Source organism: Clinocottus analis, unplaced genomic scaffold (genome assembly GCF_023055335.1).
Source record: "Clinocottus analis isolate CAN_PGR_092001 unplaced genomic scaffold, fCliAna1.0.p SCAF_9, whole genome shotgun sequence".
Classification (NCBI taxonomy): domain Eukaryota; kingdom Metazoa; phylum Chordata; class Actinopteri; order Perciformes; family Cottidae; genus Clinocottus; species Clinocottus analis.
The window spans coordinates 3,619,209-3,642,923 of NW_027176251.1; the positions used below are offsets into that span (position 1 = coordinate 3,619,209).

General features: G+C 39.8%; 2 protein-coding genes and 1 pseudogene across 2 annotated transcripts; 2 read left to right on the forward strand and 1 right to left on the reverse strand.

Annotated features, from left to right (window-relative positions):
* Positions 1–1,278: 1,278 nt before the first annotated feature.
* LOC137780841 (carcinoembryonic antigen-related cell adhesion molecule 2-like) lies at positions 1,279–9,254 on the forward strand (annotated as a pseudogene).
* An 813-nt stretch (positions 9,255–10,067) lies between these two features.
* On the reverse strand, positions 10,068–11,572 carry LOC137780844 (sialic acid-binding Ig-like lectin 14). The gene is made up of 4 exons (XM_068569140.1): positions 11,388–11,572; positions 11,245–11,304; positions 10,801–11,172; positions 10,068–10,713 (listed from the first exon to the last, which is right to left on the reverse strand). Exons 2-4 carry the CDS (start codon positions 11,282–11,284, stop codon positions 10,439–10,441), a joined length of 687 nt encoding a protein of 228 aa, XP_068425241.1. The 5' UTR covers positions 11,285–11,304; positions 11,388–11,572; the 3' UTR covers positions 10,068–10,438.
* A 6,553-nt stretch (positions 11,573–18,125) lies between these two features.
* On the forward strand, positions 18,126–23,553 carry si:dkey-238d18.4 (TBC1 domain family member 15). The gene is made up of 10 exons (XM_068569127.1): positions 18,126–18,659; positions 19,995–20,180; positions 20,313–20,431; positions 20,883–20,986; positions 21,248–21,315; positions 21,467–21,613; positions 22,097–22,187; positions 22,303–22,451; positions 22,556–22,697; positions 22,788–23,553. Exons 1-10 carry the CDS (start codon positions 18,470–18,472, stop codon positions 22,954–22,956), a joined length of 1,365 nt encoding a protein of 454 aa, XP_068425228.1. The 5' UTR covers positions 18,126–18,469; the 3' UTR covers positions 22,957–23,553.
* The last annotated feature ends 162 nt before the right edge of the window (positions 23,554–23,715 follow it).

Below are 23,715 nucleotides of genomic sequence, written 5' to 3' on the forward strand. Positions count from 1 at the left end.
ATAAAGATCTAGCTTACAAAAGATACACACAACTTGATGAAATGTCCGGTGTGCATGCTTTGACTGTGGGTTTCTGATTAAAGGAATTTGCCAGTGATTGATTGATTGATTGATTGAATGATTGATTGACCCACTGATTAATACAAACTGTTTACAGGAACCATTCATCAGCAGTGATTAACTTGTATTGTGACTGCTGTGTTTATCCTCATCCAGAGAGATACAATGAATTGTTCCTTTGATGACAGACAAGATCAGCCCTCCAATCTGCCCTGCAACACTGTCTTTAAAATGGAGGAGCCCGACCACCTCTCATTTAACGTTGGGACAGCAGACACACCAGCGGGACATCACTGTGACCTGTTTTACTTACAAGGTAAAAGAAAACTATGTGTGGATGTTGTATTCTTCATGTAATGTGTCATTTACATTTGGTATTTTTTCTGCTCTTGAATTCACAGAATTTCCAATTCAAGCACATTTCCTGTAATGGGTAACTCGGTGTCCACTAGTTTCATCACTCCTACTCCCAAGAAACTGTCCTGGTGGTGCCAGAAAGAGGACACGGTCAAGCTGGAGGACGTCTTGACACAACGAGAGGAGGTTCTCTGGAGAGTTAAAGCGAAGCAGAGATTATCTGTGAAAAAGACCCACCTCACTCGCAGCATCCGTTACATGGACCTCCAAGACAGCTTGTCTCCAAATCGAGCTGAAACGCTGAACTCTGCTTTTGTTGAAGATCCAGCATCATGAATGACTGAATTCACTGCGGACAACTCATTTTTCAACCCGGCAAGGAGATACTGTCGGTTGAGATGTTTGAATGGGAAAACCTGCAAACAGCTGCAGCTGTAAACCCGAACGTCCTAAATATAGATTATAGATTAAGTAGTGTTTACTCAAAGTTATAGAAAAAGTTCTATTAACTTAATTATGTCAAGTTGCTGTAACATGTTCTTCCATTTTGAGTAATATTAACTAAAAATGTTTGATTTAATGGAACTATTTTGTTTATAAGTAGGCATAACTTAAAAACATAACTTAAGTACAACTTAATATATTTAAGTAATAACATACTAAGAATGATAAAGTCATGTTATTTCTATTGTTTCAAATTGGGATGATTTAAAAATGAACCTAATTTATATAGCACATGCTGAAATACAGTCAAATCTCACAAAGTTAGCAGCATATAAATGACAAATAAAACGTAACCTGAAAATTCACATTAAGGAAGTACTCATCACTTTTTAGCGACCGTTATCAAAGTGCATTATGGGAACTAGGCGGGCGAAGTAGACTTTCGGTCCGTCCTGCACCTTTTGGACCACTCTTCTATCATCATCATCGACTCAAGACTGTTTTCAAGGTGAGTGAAATCATAAGTGTTTATATATACTGTATATAAGTTGATATGTGTAATGTGTGAAGTTGAATTGTTATCAGCCAGTTGCCAAACCTCAAAAACGTAAAACTTCTTTAAAAAAATAAAATAAAAAAAACGGACTTTTGCTTTGCCAGAGACCATACTATGTCGGCTCCACTCACTGAGACTTCAGTCTTCTATGCCAGTGTGTCTCGGTACTTAAGCGGTGGCTAGTTTGAACTCAAAGACGCAAGTGGCGGAACGTTACGCGCTAACGTACCTGCTGGTACGTGCTAACGTCAAGTAACGTTAGCTAGAGTACGTTAGCATGTACTCTAACTAACGTTACTTGACGGTGTATATCGGACCAGCCGAGACGCACAGCTGACACTCGCTTTTTCGACTGAGAAAAAAGGAACGTACTCAGAGATGCAAGTGGCGGCTAACGTGTGTGCTAACTTACGTAATCTAACAAACGTTACTTGACGTTGGCTAACGTACGTTAGCACGTACTGTAGCTAACGTTACTTGACGGTGCATATCAGACCAGCCGAGGAGCACGGCGGACAGTATTCCACTAGCTTGTTCGACTGAGAAAAATGCGGTCAACGAACGTCCGCTCGCTAACGTAGCTTAACTGTGAATCCCGGACTTGAAACCACGGTCTTATTTTCAGTCAAACAAGCTAACGGAATGGGCTCCAATCTCGGACGCGTTTTAGCGAAAATTGCGATAAAACGCCACTTAACATATTGATAAATATGATCGTATCACGTTTTTAACTGATTTAATGGTGTCAAGTTAAGCTTTGACTTCTTACCTTTCAAACGTAATATTGTTTTAATTATTAGAGTTAGCTTTGACTTCACTAGAACCAGTAAAAAGAACGCTAACGCCGCTAATATAGCCGTTAGCTATTACTAGCCTCGGACGCATCCTGGTAGTAAACACTCGGCGCTGCTGTTATTTTTGACGATTTTAACTAGTTGCAGTCACCAAAATGCTGTCAACACATCCGGGATCGTAGTTATGTTCTTCACAATAAGATATCACGCTTCGACAACTCCAAACTATGCAATAAAAGCTCCGTAATTTCAATTTGAGTGTATACCGCCACCTGCTGGATGTTTTGTTAAACTCTTCTCGTGTTGCTCACTTGCTAAACACCAGCTGATGCATGACATGTATCAATTATGCCCACATATGTTGTATATAACAATTACTATCATAACACACAATGCAAAGTATAAGTTATATTACAACTAAAAACACCAGTATTCATGGTTGAAAGCTTCATTGTTAAAACCCTCCTCTTACCTTAAAATGTACCAAGATCTTTTATCTAAAGAACACCGATGTGTAGAAGACATGCAAACTATCAAGTTTATCCAGTTTTACCCATTACATTAGGAAAAGTCATGAAAATATGAAGCAAAAAGAATTATGTCAATCAGATATTTAGAGACAATAAACATTGAATCGTGTCAAATTAAACCCAAAGACAACAGGAGGGTTAACAATAGACAAATGACTTGTGCAAATCTTTGAAAATCTTTATTTAAATCCAAAAAAAAAGAACCTCAGTAACCCGTCAACATTAACTTTAATTTGGATACAAAAATGAAAAGAAAAAAAAGAAAGAAATTTAATCACACAAATAACATTTCAAATAATGATCGTCCTCATCCAGCTCCTCATTTCTTTTCTCCTGCCTTCGCTGTCGTGTCTCTGCCTCTCGTTCCTTCACTGTCGTGTCTCTGCCTCTCCTTCCTTTGCTGTTCTTGTTTCTTTTCTACTTCTTTTGCTATCGTGTCTCTGCCTCTCCTTCCTTCACTGTCGTGTCTCTGCCTCTCGTTCCTTCACTGTCGTGTCTCTGCCTCTCCTTCCTTCACTGTCGCTGTTCTTGGTTTTTTTCTACTAGTTTTTTTCTCTGTCGGTGTTCTATCTTCTCAAGCAAGAACATAAATCACATGAGAAAAGTTTACCTAACAATATTTACATTTACATCTTATATATCCTAGCACTGTATTATATTGGAGGTGTATCTACACAAACAATATTTATAATCATAGGAACCACTGCTGACTTTCAACAAATGAACAGTCTCTTTCTCTCTCACTCTCAAACACACACCAACATTATTTGCATCATGTATTACTAAGATCAGATCATTGTGCATAAAAAATACTTGATGTAGCCTGACTTATGAAAAACAGGAAAAACATTTGCTTATGTCTGCCTTCATGTTTCAGAGCTACAAACAAACAGCTGCCTATCTTATAGCGCTCCGATTATTTGTTCGCTGTCGCAAGTTTTTTTTTCAGACATCAAACATGTTTGCCTGCCCCCTCCCTTCCTCCTCTTGACGAGAGATCACGTCACACATGGTCTATTTTCATTGGCTAGACAAAGTAGCGTAAAGCTAGCTTTGAAATGCACTCTCATGCTAACTTATAATCGCAGTACGATGACAATACAGATATAAATTTTAGGTCGCCCGAGCGCCTTCCGAGCGTAATAACTGCTTCCTCTAATCAAAGTCACTCTCCTATAGTATTTAGACATGTAAACGTCCATATATGTTCATGAAATTTAACATTTAGATTCTTTGATATGTATAGAGTAAAACTACTTAAACTTCTCTGCCGATTGCCGATGAAAATGCCGGGGAAAAGACCGGAAACTGCGTCACGTCGGCTATGTCCAGGAGTAGCGCTCGTTGTTTCTGCATCAAACTCGCCGTCACTTGCATCTCTGGCATTTCTTTTGTTTTTATGCACGTCATTCTGATCATTCATTTTGGTGTAAATCTGGACTTTCTGCACAGTTGCAGATAAAGATTAGGCTACACTTTAGTTCTGCGCTAACGCCACCAAACTTCAGACAGGTTTTGTCAAGCTAAGTAAGTTATTCAAGACATGTAGTTATACCGTGGCAAATAAAAAAGCACATTATTGTTGGACCCTGCATAGTACATATTAAATGGTGTTATTGAGACTTGCATGTAAGCTGTATGAATCAAATATCTCTCTCTCTCTCTCTCTGACAATGTTTTAGTGTGGTAACCCTAAATCATACACATCAGCTTGCCTGTTTGATAAAAATAAAACATTTTGCTGTATTTATGTCAACAATTCATGAATGTGTTCTGTTCATAAATATCATCTTCCTAATTGATGTTTAACCTTTAGCACGGCACAGATCATATTTTACTTAACTTTGTATTTGCTTGCAAAAAAGAAAGATGATTGGTCTAAAAATCAGTGCAAGGTTTGTCTAAAAACATGTTAACTCATAAGTATTTAATTGCTATTTTCCATCTATAACAGTTATATAAAAACATGTCATTTTATAGCAGTGTTAGCTGTAGTCCATGATTATGTTTTGGTAAGCTACTAGTAACTAATTTGTTGTTGTATTAAGTATGAGCAATTCTGTTTTAAAAGTTTTAGATGGTGGTCTTAACTTTGCCATTTTTTTCTTTGCCTTTTAGGTTGATGGTTCCAAAATGATCTGGAAGTGTAAGTTGTGCGCAGCTCCTTTCACCTCCAGAATACAGTTATTTAGACACTATAGGCCATGTTCTTCAAGGTCAACGGTGACGGCCTTTACATTTGCACATGTCAAGTGTGTCAGATAATGACCATCGTTATTTGTGTATTCAGTGTCTCCCCTACCATAATTTTCCCCCTTTATAATTTTCTCTATATCGCCAGATCACAGTACGTCATTTAAAGTTCTCTTTCCTATAGAACAGCTCTACACCTTGTTCTGTTATTAAACAAACTAAACGGCCGTATTTTATTGATCGGATCGACAGCGTGTCATTTCTGTCTCTACGTGGTCGCGCGTGAACACTTCTCCTCTGCGCTGCTCTCTGTATCGCGCGCGGCGTTGTTCCATCCCGATGCGCAGAGACACGTGGGCGCCCACAGGTGAGCGCTGAGCATCCAGCAGGGGGCTGAGAGCGGCGGAAAATATGTCGCGTAAAAAAGCAGACAGCTATATCTGCGTTTTAAACGCTCCCAGGTAGAAGATAGCAACAGTAGCTCTCCTGCAAGGAGCCCCGGAGCAGCTTTCCTGCTCAAGTGAAACGAGCCAAAGTGCTCGTGTCTTGTTCCAACAATGAGATGCTGGCTTCACACATTACAAAATACACGGACATAAAACTAAGTCATTAATAAATACATGAAGAAATGCCGGGTAAATGTTTACGGTTAACAGATTACGCTGCGCATGCGCGACTCTGCGTTTTTTGGCGTTTTGCCAAAAGCCAATCTCCGCAAAGTCTCTGTGAAATCGTCTTTTTTTGCTGGTCCGTCTCTCAAAACCGCAAAAAGATCTCATCTCAACATGGAGAGTGAACTGAGAGCGTCCGCATCAAGTCTACAACCGCGTTTTAAAAATATGTGTAGAGGACAGCAGCTCACTGCAGCACTACTACTGATACAACCTGATGCTCACACATCTGCAGTCTTGTTATGTTTTGTTGTGCAATTTGCTTTTAGTTTTCCATAATAAGCTATTTAGTAGTAACTACATATTATTTATTTTTTGCACAGATAGATCTTTATTTTTGTTTTAAGTGATTGAAATTTTGTTTTCTTTTTTTGTGGTCTGACGGGGCAATTTGGTTAAATTGAAAGTTATTGCTCTTTATTCTGTTATTTATAAAAGCACATATGGAGTCACAAAAGGATGTTATTTACAGAAAAAGTAATGCTTTTGGTGTTTGTGTTTGTGTCGGTGTCGTCGAGCCCCCCACTCCTGAACCTGTAAACCTAGGGGAAAACACTGTGTATTGTGTAATTTCTTTGTGCGTTTTCACAACAGATCACGTGAACTCGTCACATAAGCATGTTGTATTGTTTCTCTCATGTTCTCCAACAGAATTCTTTTTTTGAATGTGGATGTGGATTACTACAGCAAGTCATAGGGGACGTATAGGCTTTCTGTCGGGAAAAGAGGTAAAATGTTAGAATCATCTAAAGTTGCTTAAGTATATTTTAAAATTATTTTTGGTCTATTTATTTTAATTTATAAATGTTCATTTATTTTTCTCTTTAATTTTAATATTGCAGTGTGCTAAAAGGGAGCGGGCAAGAAAATACGGTTGAGATGTTCATGACTTTAACATACATTGAGTTTGTTAAACTCAATGTATTTAAGGCAATCGATTGCCACAAAAATTTTAAGTTTCAAGTCGCATGTTTTTAAGTAAACTAATTCAACATTTTTGACTACTGTGTACTTAAAACAATGACAATGCAAACTAATAAACATTGGTTAACACAAAATGGTGTGGTTGTGTACTCTTTTTTTTTTAAGTTCTGTGAACTCATTCCAGTGGTTTAGTATTAACTGAAAATAATTGAGTTGCATGAACAGAACCTATAAGTCATATTAACTTTAAATATTTGAGTTGAGCTAAATGAGCATTTTAATTTAACTAATCAAAAGGTACAAGTAGCAAGTCATCTTAAGTTCTGGAAACCTTTGACTTTTAAGTTCATCAACTCAAAAAAATTAAGACAATCGATTGCCTTAAATGTTTTGAGTTCTGCTAACTTATTCTGGTTTACAGTGTTGCTGTACTGCTGCTGCAACACCAGAGGTCTTCATCACAAGACTGCGGGTGTGAAATTATGACCAGGAAGAGAGGCATTGGTGCACATTTAAAATGATAGCTCCCCTTATTTGGAGTGAAATTAAGTTATGTTATTTTTTTACAAGGGGGGTGATCTCGACGGACCAATTGCTTGGGATATAAAAACAACTTCTATAGTTTCAGATAATTCAAATTTGAGCGAATGTCAAACTGAGCAAGCCTGAACTGAGCAAAGGAAGTCTCAACATCTCACATCTGTGAAACACACAAAGGTGTAAGGTAGAGTAATGCCATTTTTCATTACTTTGTCAAAGACTGCCAAATGTACTACGTTGTGGTATCCTAAACAGTTATTTGTATGTTTCCATGCAGACGCCCCAGTCAATGTGAATATTGAGCACAAGTCATCTGTAAAGGAGGGAGAAGCTGTGTGGCTAAGATGCTCCAGTGACGCTTACCCTCCTGCCAGCAGCTATCAGTGGCAGAATGAAATTGGCATTCCACTGCATCAAGGGATTGTCTTCACTTTGACAAATGTCTCCAGACACACAGGAGCCCTGTTCTGTTCTGCCATCAATGAACTGTGACGGGGCAAATCAAATCCTCTGCGGCTCTATGTGTTGTGTAAGTAAACAATCAATGAAGTGTCATGATAAAGGAGAGTGTTTTCTTTTAAAAAAAAATAGCTAAAGAAAAATCACATTCCTGTGTTCACAGATGGGCCTGACATTAAGGCGGTCTCTACCTGCTCCCCAGAGGCAGGTATGGTGAAGTGTGTGTGCATTGCTGAGTCCCAGCCTGCCAGTATGATCCGCTTTGTGCTTTCTGACCAAGTCCTGCCAAGCAGCATGGTGGAGCATCACGGCTCCCTTACCATCGGGACTCCGAAGGCAGAGTTTGGATCTTCTCGGGTCGTTCACTGTCTGGCAAACAACACGCTTGGCAAAGCTAATATAACACTTATTTTACCTGTTTACAGTAAGGAAGATGTTTTTATTTATTTATACAAGTGTATGACATACACACCTCATGATGCGTTTCTCTTTTTATGGATAAAGAGAGAAATGACACCGCATGGTTTCAGTTTCTACAGCTCAGAGGCCGAATCTTTATATTGCCATCGCACCAGGCGGGATTTTGGTGATGCTTTTAATAACAGTGAAAGTTGTCAAAACATGGCAAGTTGTTATTCATAATGTTTCCTATAATTTAAACTAAGTAGAAATACTCTCTCTAGTATAATTTTAAACTATAGCATTTCCTTAAATACCGCTTGAAAACGGGACACCAAAAAGAAATATTCACATTTAAGTTCAATTGAGATGTTTATGAAGGGTATACATGAATCACATCCTTTTGACTACGTAGGAGCAGAAAGTCAGCATGCAAATTATTTCTGATGTATTTAAGTTTGCACTTAGCATTGTTGGAATTCAGTTGTTGTGAAAAGTGTCAATAGTTCTTTTCAGGTTCCTAGATAAAAAAACATTATTCTCCCAGCAGGGGGAGATCTCAGAACGCACTAACGCCTCACATCAGCACCGAGAAGGCAGACAACGATGTGGCACTCCCTCAGTATGCTGCAACTAAAAGGTTTCAGTCATTCACCTCAGTTTTTGAACAAAACAATCCTCATGATGTAAAATGACCCGTGTGTTTATCTGGTAACTGTGGTAAAAAAATAAAAAAACTTTTAAAAAACTGTTTGTTTTCTGTATTCTGACCCTTTAGAAAAGAGAAGAGCAGTGAAGATGTAGATTGCGCTGGCATTTATGCCAACGAACATGTCTATGGCAACGTGGTGGTATGTTATGTTTTCTTTGTTCATTCATTCAATATTTCCATAAATGAGAAAAGAGAGTGAGTTGATTTTGTTTCCTACAGACTGACTGGGATGACGCGATCTATGCCAATATGTAACTTTGTTGACTTCATTGGAGGAACAGCTGCAGAAAAAAAAGCGGAGAAAGCTGAATATGCTGTCATTTGTATACACGACAAGTGATATGTTTCTGTTTTCTGTAATTAATATACATGTTAAGCATCTTTGTGTACTTAGAAGCTCTATACAAGTTTGAATTATTATTATTATTAATGTTGTTTTTTTTTAATTGTTCATGTCAAAAAATGACTTTTCCCACAACTGCTCATCTAATCATCAGTAACATGTGTGTTGTGAAAAATCACCAGAAAACTCCTGCCTGTTTTACATGCCACGATGTTTGATACTTTTTCATCATATCCAGTGTCAGTCTCCGAATAACAACACATGCACAAGTACCACCTTTTGAATTTCCTCTTTTACAAACAGATAACATAAGTGTTGAAGGAACAAAATGGTGGCTTCCTGCTGAAACCCGTCAAGTACATTAAGTGTTGACTTTTTTTTGTTCCGCGGCATTAAAAGCAACACGGTCACTGTGCTCGTCACAACGCAACACAGACGTGCTGAACACGTGCGTACTTGCTTCACAAGAAAAGTTGTCTCATAATGTCAAATGTCAAGGAAGAATCATTTTAATGGCAAACTAACTGGCTCGCCTTTCCTGTAAATGTATGAGCATGTGCCGCCTCACAGATTGAGCCTGCACGCGTGAAAATGTTCAATGTGTACTCAGGAAGGCAAAGGGGAAGCTGGTCACCGTCTCTGGTGCTACAACAGCACTGAAGTGATCACACGTTTTGAGCGCAGGAACACCCGGCGTCGCTGTATTCTCGGCACAAGCTTCGCCTCAAATTATCATAAACAGTAAACGCAAACTCATTTTGGGAGATATGTATGTATTCCTCGACAACTTTGAACCATGTGGAGATTTTTTTTTTTTTTTTAAAGCAGTCTAATTCACATTGCTGTGTAAGAAAAAAAACAAACATCAAGCACACAGAATCTGAGAAACTGCTCCCAGTTTACTCGCTAACTGCTAATTTAGCAATCGTTAGCATTCAGATAAAGAAAAAAACATTTGTGAAGTGCAGCTCCACAAGGAAATCACACATTGTCCGTTTATTTGTTTTATTTAATCCTGTGAATGTTGAACTTCATATAGGTGCCCTGAACCATTTTATAATCTGAAATAATAATACAACACATCACACAATCAAGTTGTTTTATTCACAACATTGATTACATATTCCCACCAAACTGTGTTGAACTATAACATTTACTAATTCATTTGGCATTTCGTTTCAATAAAACACAATAAATCGTATTGAAATGAGCCTTGAACATTTCAGGTCATTTACATTACATTACAGTGTGCAGTGAAGTGTCAACTGACTGATTATGTTTCTTTATTCAGAGCGTGGACTTGGTCAAACAGTATTTCTCCGTCATCATACCACATCAAGATTTCTTATTCAGCTCAACATCTGTCTGGAGAGTAAACTTGTACAGATGTAGCAGCTAAAAGACATTAAAGTACAAATGAGAATACATTCTCACCGTGCGCCGGGCTCGCGTCACATCATGGGATAATCATGGAGCTCGTCGCCTGCTTCCCTCCGCTGTAATGCACCGTGCAGTTCAGAGTCTGGTTGAAGGCACCGGGTTTGGGGCTAAAGTACAGGATCGACGTCGTCTTCCACAGCCACATGTTCACCCTATTTGATCGGCGGGTGGCTCTTTCAGGTCGGTTCCAGGCAAATTTGGGGGGATTCGTTGGGCAGGGGTGAGTCACAAAGCAGGAGGCAACCATTCCATCCATCCTCTGCACGGACATGGATGGAGGCGTTGGGTTGCCTGCAGAGTTGAAATGGAGTGTCAAGTGATTCAAAAATATTGACAAAAGAAAAAATCAGTTGGGTCAAAGTATTCTATAATACTCACTTGTAACATCAATGTGCACTGAATTCTTTTTGAAGGAGTAGCTTTTGACCGGATCAATTTCAATCCTGAAGTAGAACGGGCCAACGTCAGTTCTCCTGACATCTTCCAGCATCATGGTGCAGTTCAGTGAGTGCAGATCTCCCAAAAAGTCGCTTCGATATTTGTATTCCTTGGGTAGTTGCCAGTTGTAGTTCGTGGTTGCGACGATCTTCTTCCCGATCTTCCACAACCCTGTCCGCTTCCTCAGGTTCGGTGTTGACACGCGCCATGGTATGGAGTAGATGCAGGGAATAACCAGACAGGAGGTCTCCAGGGCGTAAATCTTTCTAGGAACATTGATTAACCATTGTCTGGAAGACTGGACATGGATCACTGGAAACAAGAGAGAGTATTGGATTAGCATGCAGTGTGTTTTATGCAAAAGAATGGTAACGTAAGACTCACCATGTAACAACAGGAAGGAAAAGCACAACTTCAGCTCCATCACTGATGAGGAAGAGAAATCTAAAGTGTAAAAAAAAAAGTCATTAGGCAATAAAAGACACATTAAACAGCTTGTTGTAATTTTGCAGCAACAATTTTCTCACCTCTGAATCCTTTCAATGGCGGTTTGAATGCACCTTCTCTCAGTGAATATGTGCACAGTGTTGTTTGTCTGTGATATTTATAGTCTAGCTTTAACCTCTAAAATTTGGAAGTTGTTACCAAATGTTTTACAGCAGAAGCCCGGGAGACGGATGTTGTCGCAATATGTGATATACTTTGTTACTTCTGTTTCTACTTTTGAATATGAAAACAGAAAGAAGTCCCAGGAATGGACAGACGCTACTTTTTGTCTCACTGTCGATTTGATAACGCAAGAAAAATGAAAAAAAAAAAAAAAGTTGAATCAGCGAAAGGACTGTTTTGAAAGATGTTAAATGTGGTGGGAATTTATCATAGTGCTGTTTTCTGAATGTGAGTATTACTGAACTCTGAAAGCAGAGTGACCTTGTCAGATGGACGCCATCGAAAGTGAAGCAATAACAGAATTTATCTCATTATTGTTTAAAGTTTCGTTGTTTTTTTTTGTCTTTCTGTCCCTCACTCTTGCCTCTCAGGGCCACACCCACAACATCTTCCAGATAGGTGTTAGAAAAATTCACCCGACCCCTCGGAGTAAAAATCATGAATACAGGAACATTTATTCGTTGCAAGGAAGGAGCAGAGTCAGAAGTACAACATGATAGACAAATTGCATATCCAAGACTGCTCAAAGATCTCTCAAAGAACCGCCTCTTAAATACTCATCATGACCCACTAACAGAAACCCTCATGACGTCTTCGGCCTAATCGGGAACTTTCCCCTCGTCCCATAGAGCGGTTTGTGAGGAATGGTCATACGATAACAAAGGAACTGCTCGTTCTTTCAGACAGAAACATACAGATTCCCATGTCTCACTGCTATCAGGAGACATGCTGAGTTTGTGTGTAAGATTACACAGAGACAGTAAGATGAGGAGTCTGAATATAACAGTGAAACAGTAAATGATTAAGCGTGGATCATTTTTTCTTCCAACAATAGGCATCAAGGCTGTTTGCATGAAGGGAGTAAGGAGGACACAGCGGGGAGGAACAAGAGGGACAAACCTCTCAGTGATAATTGTATAAATTGTATAAAATTCATGTTCACCTATTTTTCGAGGTCAAACCTCTGAACCATCTGTTCAATAAATACTGAGAGACACTGAAGTGTTTTCTCTAAAGGAGATTGACGGATACATTACATTAAAGACTACCACTGCCATGTTCAGTGAGCAGTAGAAGCTCACTCAAATGCAGAACCCAGAAGGGCAGACGCAAAAAAACATACTTCAATACCGCAAAAAACTCACAGGAAGTCAAATCAAACTAACGGCAGTCGAGTGGACCACAGACAACCGACCCAGTGTGCCATGAAGAAACCCCGTGAGGAGATCCTACATGAGTTACAATATGTATATTTGACTTTACCACATGTATCTTTAGCTCGTTGTCAGTCAGTGTTATTGTTGTCACATTTTCTTTTGAGAAAATTAACCGTGGGGATAATTCCATTCGTACATTTCATTTCACAGCTTCGCTGTTCGGGCATGGCTGGAAGACTCATGTGATGGTCAGTCAAATGAGGTCAAACCTCACGAAGACGAATTGGCATATTCTGGGGTTTTAATAGCTGGTGAATATGTAACTGCTATTATAGTTGCAACTCTAATAAGCTTGTAAACTAAACAAAAATAAAGAAATGTACTTCTATGAAAATAATTCACTAAAGATTGCTGAAGTGATTGTAGGAGCAGTGATATCCGTAATATATTGTTTTAAAGCATGACATATGCATTTGTTTCGTTTGGCCTGACATATAAGACATTGCAGCATGAATTCAATGTAAAATAAGTTCCCTCAAACAAAAAATACGCCAGTTCCAGTATGCGCACGGATACAACCGAGGTCAAGAATGGCTCATCCTCGGATAAAGTGGGACAATTGCTGAACACTGTGAGCAAGCAATGACATGCACTTTTGACCTTTTATTGTTTGGTACAGTTCTTTTTCTAGTTCTAAACGAAATGACATTACCAATAATAAATTAGTTTCTAAATAGGAGACTGAATCAGAACAGAAAACAGAAGTTTCAGCTCTTGCCCTCGGACGTAGGAAGTGAATCGGCAAACGTGTTGAGAAAGACTAGAAAAAATATTCAATTGTAGCACATCACTGAACCCAAAATGCGGTAAGGGAAGTTGTAGCTGTACCGGTAAACAAAGCAGATTACACAAAGACATTCCACAGAAAACAAGACAGTCTCACAGTGTTGCAAGTTAAATACTTGATATCTTCTCCTGCCTCTTGGTTATGGTTAGGGGAAGATGTTAAAAGGTGAACAACAAGTGCAGGTCCCACTGGGTAAGAGGGGGGGGGGTCATTTGTAAAATGAGTAATAATTTGTGAAGACCCATTTGAGGCCATCGTTTTGAGCAATAATACACTGTCCATTATCAATGGTTCCATATGCACTGCAATGAAGAAAAGATTTAAAAAAAGAAAATAACTTCAATATTGTAATAAGTCATGGTATAAATAAATAGCGTCTATTTGTCACTGGGAAATTGTCCCCTGGAAACAGACATGTATAAAGTCTCCCATCTACATACAAAGACTGAAAGAGACAACATACAAACGGCAGCAGCCGCGTCGACTTTGTAGTTTTGGGGCTCTTTGTGGGTTTTTTTTGTCTCTGTGTAGTCGTTTTTCGTCTCTTTCGGGTCATCTTTTGCTGGGCTGACCAGATGGAGCGGGAGGCTCTAACAATTTCTGCAACCATGAGCCGGTAAATACAGAAGACGACTTGTAACTCTGCTTTGTTTTAATTAATGGCATGTCGTCTTCATCTCATACAATCCTTTGCGCTGATATTTTTAATAATCTACATTTCCATATATATTGTCTGTGTGATCCGTACTTTGATGCATCTCATCTGGACGTGCCTGCAAAGACAAACGTTGGATTATATATTGGGCTGTAGTCTTTGTCTTCGTTCCCATCTCCTTAGAATATAAAACCCAACTGAGAGGGCGTGTTGTACCTCAAAGTTCATGTAGACAGGATCCTCAATGTCCTTCTCTTTGGAGAGTTTTATGTCCTCTTGTTTTATACAAGAGTCTTCTCTGAAAAGTAAAACAAAGAAACCATCAGTGTGACATTCACATATCTTTTGCCACATGCACACTCATACCTAATAAAACATATCAACATTATAATTTGACTGAATGTTTGTATCAAGAAACAAACCTTTTCGAATGGTTTGCTCGGCTAAAATTTGCATAATATCCAGAATCATGTCTAGTACAAGATTTTGACCTGTGAAAATAGTGAAAAAGATATTAACCTTTCATCTAACATCATATTTTGACAACACATCTAAAGCAGCCCTCCAGACATGTTTTATGACATGAAAATACTCTGCTCCAACTGGAATGAAACGTTTTCTCTGCACATGCATCCATGTCAGGGTCAAATATCAAATGAAGTGACATCAAGCAAAACATATTTTTGAGTGAAAGAGGATTTACATTTTTTTTTAAAAACAACAATCATGAAACAAACACTATAATAGTTAAAAATGAAGTTACCTTTTGTGTCTAATGCCACAGACTATTCCGACGACCAAAATAATGATCAGAATTGCAGCGACTGGTGCATAGATGTACACATGCCATTGTGTTACCGAGTCCTGGGTCGGACCCACTGTGGAAAAAACTACACACAGTAATCTTATTGTTAAAGGAAAACGAATTACAGATTTAGACGTATTAAAGATCAAACTGTATTAACTTACTTATTGATGTTTGCAAGGTGGGAGATATTTCATGGATATCTAAAAAAGAAAAAAAAAAAAGAAAACGGTTTTCCTCATCATTTTAAACTGCTCTTTCTGACGTCAAAATAGAAATATTGAACAATGAATACGAATGGGAGAATAAAAGATGACAGGTTACTTGGCTTTTTGTTTGTTGAAAGACCTGTGGGAGGAACAAGTTTTCATTTAATTTCCCTTCATTCAATTTGATTCATGAACACTAAAAAGAAAAAAAAAAAGGAAATTCTTACCAGACAGAAGAATGGAGACACGATTACGTGAAAAACTATAGTTCTGCTCCTTTGCGGCAAGTCTGACATAGATGTGTGGTAGATTATCCTTGATGTCATAGATCTGGAGGGAGCAGTCTCCTTTGCTCTTATCTCCAATGAGCTTTGTCTTTCCTCTGTACTTCTCCAGCACAAATGTGTCATTCGGGTGAAAAACAAACGCGTTTCGGTCGTTGTCAAAGGTTTTCCACTTGCTCAGCTCGGACTTCTTCCAGTACACCTGTATATTTTCGGTGTAGTATTTCGGCGGAACGGTAAAAGTACATTTTATGGTCACGTTTGACCCCAAGGTTGCATTGATAATGTTGGTGACGTTAACATTCCAGCTTTGACCTAGGTTCAAAATCAAACCAGAATTAATATTTTATATATATATATATATATATATATATATATATATATATATATATATATATATATATATCTCTCTCTCTCTCTCTCTCTCTCTCTCTCTCTCTCTCTCTCTCTCTCTCTATATATATATATATATATATATATATATATATATATATATATATATATATATATATATATATATACTTCATGAGATGAATTGTAAAACAAAGATATCGACTCAATATGTCACCCACCTTCTGAATTAGACGCCAGAATCAATATGAGAGTAAGATCAATAAGACCCATCGGCTTCATCTGTTCCAAGGAAGACAATCTTAGGTCAACCAACATCCTGAAACTGTATCGACTGAATCCTACGAAGCTCTGGCGCTAAAGCTCTGGCGACTTCGAGTAACTACTCACTGTGCGAGGGACCCAGGAGAGGTTGCAGGTTGTGGAGCTCTTGTCAATATGTATTAGATCTGACTAATCATATGAAGCGGTTGGGTGAGTTTCCTGTTCAGCGTGACTTAAGAATAACAGGAAGTTGGGACAGAATACATTGACCGTGGTGTGACTATCAGAGAAATTGAGAAAACACCGCAGCTGATGTGCTTGTGCCCGTCACATCATTTGAAAATAAAAAATAGAAACCTGGACAGAGAACGTGCGCTCGACGTAAATGATGTCATGCACTTGAAGTTGAAGTGTCTGGTGACGTAACAGAACATAACAATTCATCCATAACATGTACAGTCATAAAACAAAGCAGGTGTAAGGGCTTTAGTTCAACACCACTTATACATTATAGGTACAATAAGAGTTACTCTGCTAGTTTTAAGGAAAACAGGTACACAGAACAAATACATTACATCTTCTCTAAAACACAATCTACCAATAATTTCTCTGTACACGCAGAACACAACTCAGTGGTGTGAATAAACCGTGTGCACCTTACTACATCAGTGTCACAATAGCATCAGCTAATATATGCAACATTTCACACAGACAGAGGCGTTGTCCATCTGCCTGAAGAGTGAAGTGTCACCTCTTGTCACCTCTGCTCACAGACCAGTTTCACTAATGTCAGGTCGAAGGGTTGATAAACGCCATCAAGTGTGCATCGAAATGAAAGGATGAATTCAGATATTTTCAACGCTAATCTAACCTTGACATGCCCACATGTAAATAGTCAGTGTTTCTGGTTGCCGTAATTGTTCCTCCTGCTGGTCACAAAGGTTACGAAGCAGTCGGCAGGCTCAAGCGGTCTGATATTTCTCTTACAGACAAATCCATTCTCTCTTTGAGTTATCAATCGTCTGCTGCACAGGCCGCGCGGGCACAGAGGAGGAGTTTCATTCTAAAGGAGACAGATACCAACTTGAATCGTCGAAAGCCTCATATTTGCTCTAGCTGACCTTTAGAATGCATTGATTCTGGATTCTGCTTTTGTCCCCATCACTTCCAATTGATCACTGGAGGGAATCAGCCGATATGGACAGAGCTCGATAAACACAATGCCAGAAAAAGATGGACATAAATCAATCTTAGTCTTTATCTTTTAAAGCTCCTCTCAACGTGTTTTAATGTGTTTCCTGCAACTGATAATAAAACTGTTCTTATACGTGTTAAGTTTATGGATTAGTGAATACATTTTAGTATTTCAAGGTGTTTTGTTTTCTGTACAATATACCTTCAATTTGACTTTAGAATGGCATGACCTGGTTGGCCCTTCAATTACTTACTTTACATTTCATGTAGTTTAATCCTCATATAAACCTATAATATTGCATCCCACAGTTAGTTTAGGCGCTCATTTTAACAACTTGTTAACCCTAACTTGTTTATTGTTTTGTTGCATTAGCAAAAGCAGGCCAACAAACTTGTATAACAACTAGTAGGTCTAATATTAGCATGTTACTCAAACCACTAGACCGGTGGTCTCAACCTTTTTTCAGTGATGTACTCGCTATGTTTTGTTTTTTCAGCCAAGTACCCCCTAGGCATTTTCGGTTGAAAAAACAATGTCATACACAACACGGTGCCCTCAGTGTCAGATTTAATATATAATACATACAATTCAGTTGAAGAACTTACACGGATATAATTGAATATTTATCAAATAACTCATTTTAAAGGATTTGGGAATTTTTGCTCATTTTACATACATTTTTTTAATCTCAAGTAGCCCCAGAGGTACAAGTACCCCCATTAGAGAACCACTGAACTGAACTATACAACAGCGTTGGATAGAACTGTGAGCTTGATGCAGTTACACGATTAAACCACTAGGCGGAGTGAGTTATGCTCGCAGACTCAACGTGAACTTTGGCACCTGGAATGTGGCCCACACGCGGGTCTTAAGGTGCAGTCACGTGACTCCCAGCTGGCCGGATGACATCCAACAATGGTTGGAAATGGTTTCGCTGAAAGTCATTCAACAAGTTGTGTTGTGATCTGGAACAAGTCCACTCCAGTTGGCGGAAGTCAGTCCTGCCTGGTTTCAGCTCCCGACGGGTTTTTTTTTTTTTTTTTAAATTTTTTTTTTTTAATTTTTGGGAAGTTGTTTAGTGAGCAGTAGTCTGCAGGAGGATGAAAGTTAGTTATCCGCTGGCCAGCCCTGCTTCACCTGTTCGTGGTGAGATCGCGACGACTGCGGGCACCGATGGAAGACTCCAACCACGAGGACCCGCAGCACACAGCCGGGGAGGAGGCGAGCTCAGCGGGTAGTCACCGACCAGGTGTCCGCGTCAGCGCTGCGGCTCCGTGCGGAGCACGACTCACCTTACCCGGGGTCATGGACGCCGAGGGGAGGGTCGACGAGTCACGGCTGAGGATGCACATTTTCAAAAACGGTAAATATGTCTGTCTGTCTGTCTGTCTGTCTAACTTTATGCAATACCTGTTCGCAGCCAACTTCTGTCAAAAAAAAAGAGTAGAAACTCGTGATTCTGAGGTTACAACAGGTTATCCTATAATATGTTTTTCTCATTTGAAATTTATGTTTGAAAGATTATTTATAAATATCTATATTAATATTGTATGATATGACATGGAGGTTTGTTGCATGCAGTTGTATAATAATGTATCTGCTTTTTCACCCTGAACGCTGAGGCCCGAAATAATTCTGGACAAAAATAATCAAATAAAAGATTAAGATAAGATAAAATAAGATACGCCTTTATTTTCCCTCAGTGGGGGAAATTACAGGATCACAGCAGCACTGCTCACAAGTAATAAGATAAAAAGAATCAGGTAATATAAATAAACAGTAGAACGATAATAAAACAGATTAAAAATTTAAAAAATAGCAGTAAAAAAGAATGTGTATATAAAAAGAGTATAATTATAATCAACATGTGGCTTCATTGTGCTGCTGCAGTGCATTCGTCTTATGATCGGATGTGTGCAGAAGCATCCACCAATGTGGAGGCATCAGTGAGCGTTCCTATGGAGAAAGAGGAGAGGAAGTGAGGCGCCGCTTCAAGGCATCAGCTGAGCTACACTCGAGCCATTGTCTCCAGTCTAACATGGCATCGCACGTCTGACCCCCTCCAGCAAAGAACCTCAGTGTGACTTCCGAGATAAAGCCAGAAATACCATTTAGACGGTCACATGAGATTCAGCCGCCGGGCTGAAACATGAATTGAAGCTGAGAAATGAGGATGTTAAAATAAGTGAAAGCAGCCCGTAAACATGGCCTTAGACTGCCACTCCACCAGTCCTGTCCTGGCACTATGTTGGCATGTTGATTAGTACCAAGCACTGGACGATGAACATCGACACGCAAGAGCTCTCGCTGATGGGGCAAAACATCACTTTGAATCTATCATCCATGAGCAGGAATGAGGAACCCCCCCCCCCCTCCTCTCACCCTCTTTTTTCTTCTTTGTGCTTTTGACCTCTAAGCACATTCCATCTGCAAAAACATGGAAACCAAAGATTAAAGAACCTGCAGAGTGAAACATTACATAAGACGTCTGAAAGCCAGATGAAAGCAGGGTAAAGTTCATCCAAGTTTGGATCAGATTCCCACTTTTTCACAGATGAAAAGCTGTGATTATTGCACGTCTGTTGGAGCTTTGTGTGTTGACTCAAAATGACCTTTTGGATTGAAAAACACTGGTGATTAAGTTATATTGACCACTGCAAATGATCACAAGTTTGGTTGTTTTTTTATCCCTGTCCAGGTGGTGTGTGTCCCTCTGAGCGGGGTCTGGCGTGGCGTTTCTTGTTTGGGATGTACCCGTGCAGCTCCACGGCTTTAGAGCGCTCTCTGCTGCAGGAGCAGATGTTGGTACGTTTCCGGGTCATGAAGACAAAGTGGCAGCAGTTCCTCCCTTCGGCCGTGCGGATGCACCTCAACGGCACTGACGGTAAAAGCTCAAACATCGCATTAAAGAGTCGAGCGTTTCCACCTTTCATTCTTGTTTTTTGTTCTCTCTCCCCTGCACTCCTTTGTCTTTGGTTAAAACACACATGACCGCATGATCCTGTCTTCATTTCAGCTGAGTTGGTGGCAGCAGTCGGGTACTTTGACCAGAGGCAGACACTGGCCCAGCAGCAGACCCAGGACCAGTCTGATGAGGTCAGGGACCGACTGGCTTTCTTGGAGCTTCAGGCCCAGGTTAGATGAATTAAATATGTGGTAGTATAAATATAATATTTAGATTTCAATGTTATGTTTTTTGTAGTTGTGTTTTTCTACTCAATACACTTCTGGATCTGCAGTTCCATTAAATATGTTCACGTTGTCGTTGTTTCATAGAAGTTATTATGTGTTTAAAGGGTGAGGACTGAAGTGTATTTAGGGAAATTACACAACAGGATATATAATAAGGCGCATCAGGTCTGGGCAGTGTGTGCTCTTATAGGAACAACTGATACTTTTGTGCATTCAGATCGTGACACTTCACAAGCAGCTTCAACAGAACGAACCGACACAAGTTAACGATACTATTCCCATTTCTAGTGCCAGAACCAGATCAAATGTGTTCAGAAGCATGGAGTCCACGACAGCGGTCCACGCAGAGATCCCAATCAGCATATTTGTCTCTACGTTTACTTCCCGTTGCCAGATATTGTTTGAGCGAGTCACATTTGACCGAGAGGAGCTGCGGGAAGCCACACGGATCATCGACAAAGACGTGGCGAGGACCAACCGAGACCTGAGCTACTATCAGTGAGCGATCGTCAGCCATTGTTGTGTGATAGTGTGTTGGATGTGATTGCTGACCCTCGACACGAATGTGGGAATTAGCACCCAGACATTACATTTGAAAGCTTGCACATTTGCATCGCTTATACTATTAGTATTACTAGTATATCCTATGTTTCTGTGCATTATTTCCATAACTATCAAGACCAGCTTAACTATGGTGCGCATGAAATCTGATCGATATGAGCAGTGTTCAACGAATTCTGCTCACTTCTGTTTCTGCAGGGGTGAAGGTTCAGCCAACCTGTTGGTTTTGAGAGATATCCTCATCACTTATGCTGCTTTTCATCCAGGTAATCGTCAAGAATGAGCCCGTCCCGCTCGGGATTATTGACACTGACGAGATCAGGCAGCATTAGAGGCTGCGTGTTGCCCCGTTAAAGACACTAACTGTTGTGTGTGTGTGTGTGTGTGTCCATCATTTCTCTTTGATTGTTGATCCAGAGGTCGGTTATGCCCAAGGAATGAATGACCTGTGCAGCCGGTTCCTGGAGGTTCTCAACTCTGAGGTTGACGCTTATTGGAGTTTCTCCTGCTACATGGAGAAGTTCTCCAAGGACTTCAGGGCGGATGGTCTGCACAGGAAAATAGGTCAGATAACCGACCAGAAATGCAACTTGATGTGTACAAAAAATACTATGTTTCCAAGATACACATGTTGTAAAATGAGATTTCTTCCTGAACGTAATTGCAAACAAAATATTTGGGCCCTCTAGTGGCGAAACAAGGATATTGAAAACAAATAATTCCAGTATATACAATCAACGGGCCCGTTATATTTAAGTGTGGTGTGTTTAGAGTGATAGAGAGTGTACAGATTCCTAAAAGTCTTTTATTTTTCATGCTAAATCAGGCATTCAGATAAGAAAAATCGAAAATACAAACAAAATTCCCCCACAAAAAAGGGCCTCAACTAGACAAAAAGGCATTAGAAATACAATAAAACCCATCCAGAACAACTATTTTGTGATGAACAGACTTTACTGACAGACTACAGATTCCACTGCTAAAAAGTACAGTCTCTGAGTTTAGATTCTGCAGCTGAAGCTTCAGAAAGTGTTTGCTCTCTTTTAGAGCTGGAGGCCGCCCTGTTGAAGGAACTGGATCCTTCGCTTTATGCTCATTTGGTCACAGACAGCATGGAGAGCTTCACCTTCTGCCACAGGTATATCGACACAGATCTTTGCTACCATTCTCTATTTGTATTCTCTTGTGTCTGACTATGGGTTTACACGTGTCATTGTTCACACACACACATTTCCTTTGTGCGTCCTTTTTAGGTGGCTGCTGCTGGGTTTCCAGAGGGAGTTTGAACACAGCGACGCATTACGTTTGTTCGAGATCTTGAGTTGTGACCACCTGGAGCTTATCTCCCAGCAAGTAAACCGAGCGCGTTATCAGGAAAGGCTGGCGCAAACATGCAGCACAGGTGAAACAAAGAGCTGAAGTCGGCAAGAATACACACGGCTGAATATGGAGGGATGGTCGCCTCTATTAAATGTCTGACCGTAATGCTCCGATGTGTCTCTGCAGAGGACAGTTCAGAGTCGGAGCTGCAGGCCATCAACACCGACTTCACCTTTGAGCTCTTCATCTGTGCAGCCATCCTGTTGGAAAACAGAGAGTCTTTGCTGCGGTGCCGAGACGAAGTACAACTTATCCAGTTCACCAGCAGGTTTGTTCGGACTTGAACGTCCCATCGCAGGGAGACGGATTGTGTTTTGGTTAACGGATGTGTCGGTTGAACCTTTGCCTTTCTGTGCAGCCTTCAGGGAACACTGGAACTGAACAGCACGCTGAAGAAAGCAGAGCGCCATTTGTACAACTACTGCAAGCGCTGCGCGTGGGACGATATGAATGTTTGCTGTAAAACGGACAAGAGCAAAGAAGAGAACTTCCTTTATCAACTCCGTAGTTTACTTGTTTTAAAGTAAAAGCTACGATTTAAATACCTGTTGCAAAGTCTCTGATGAAACTGTAATTTGTAACCAGGGACATTTAATCCCTGTTTAGAGTTTTGATTGTTTTTATTCCTGAGGGAAACACACTGATGGCTGCTTGTTTTTATTGGATCAGTTACTGCTGTTTATTATAAATGTATAGTATTTATTGGACGACAGTTGACCCACACCAACTGTGAGTTATTGTGTTTGCTCTCCTTAACTGCCGTAATCATAAAAAGCGTACGCTCAATATCATTGGAGGGAATAGGAATCACGCTTCAGAGGATTTGTATTCTGGATTATGCAATATTCAACTCCAAGAAGAAAACAACTACCAACAGGCGTGTGTGAAAACTAAGACCTGGCGTGTCGCAACAGGTGGTGTTTGTAACGAACTGCAGTTATATTTAATGCCAGATGGTCTCTGTGTCGGAGAGGCCAACGTAACAGAAGAGACGCCCAGTTTTTGAGCTCTGGCAGAGGGACCATGTCTCAAGGGGAAGGAAAATGACTGCACTGCTGTCTTTTAAACTGAGAACGAAACATGTACACTGTATGTAACCAAAAATGTATACCTCAATAAAACTGCTGTCGATTGTTTATGGTGTTCGCAATATTCATGTTGGCTTATTTACCTTAGGGAGTTAGAATTAGCTTTCATCACTTATTTTAATTCATGCTCTGAATTTAAAAAAAAAATATTATTAACCAAATGCAGGTAATAGATAAACTAGGATAAAAAAAAAAGTA

What these genes read in the sequence shown, in the direction of transcription:
- LOC137780844 (XM_068569140.1), bottom strand. Translation starts at nt 11,284, where the DNA reads ATGGAGCTGAAGTTGTGCTTTTCCTTCCTGTTGTTACATG. An exon ending in TTCCTTCCTGTTGTTACATG is followed by an intron (nt 11,173 to 11,244) that starts GTGAGTCTTACG and finishes TCTTGTTTCCAG; the next exon opens with TGATCCATGTCCAGTCTTCC. An exon ending in AGTGCACATTGATGTTACAA is followed by an intron (nt 10,714 to 10,800) that starts GTGAGTATTATA and finishes TCAACTCTGCAG; the next exon opens with GCAACCCAACGCCTCCATCC.
- si:dkey-238d18.4 (XM_068569127.1), top strand. Translation starts at nt 18,470, where the DNA reads ATGGAAGACTCCAACCACGAGGACCCGCAGCACACAGCCGGGGAGGAG. An exon ending in GATGCACATTTTCAAAAACG is followed by an intron (nt 18,660 to 19,994) that starts GTAAATATGTCT and finishes ATCCCTGTCCAG; the next exon opens with GTGGTGTGTGTCCCTCTGAG. An exon ending in GGCGCAAACATGCAGCACAG is followed by an intron (nt 22,452 to 22,555) that starts GTGAAACAAAGA and finishes GTGTCTCTGCAG; the next exon opens with AGGACAGTTCAGAGTCGGAG.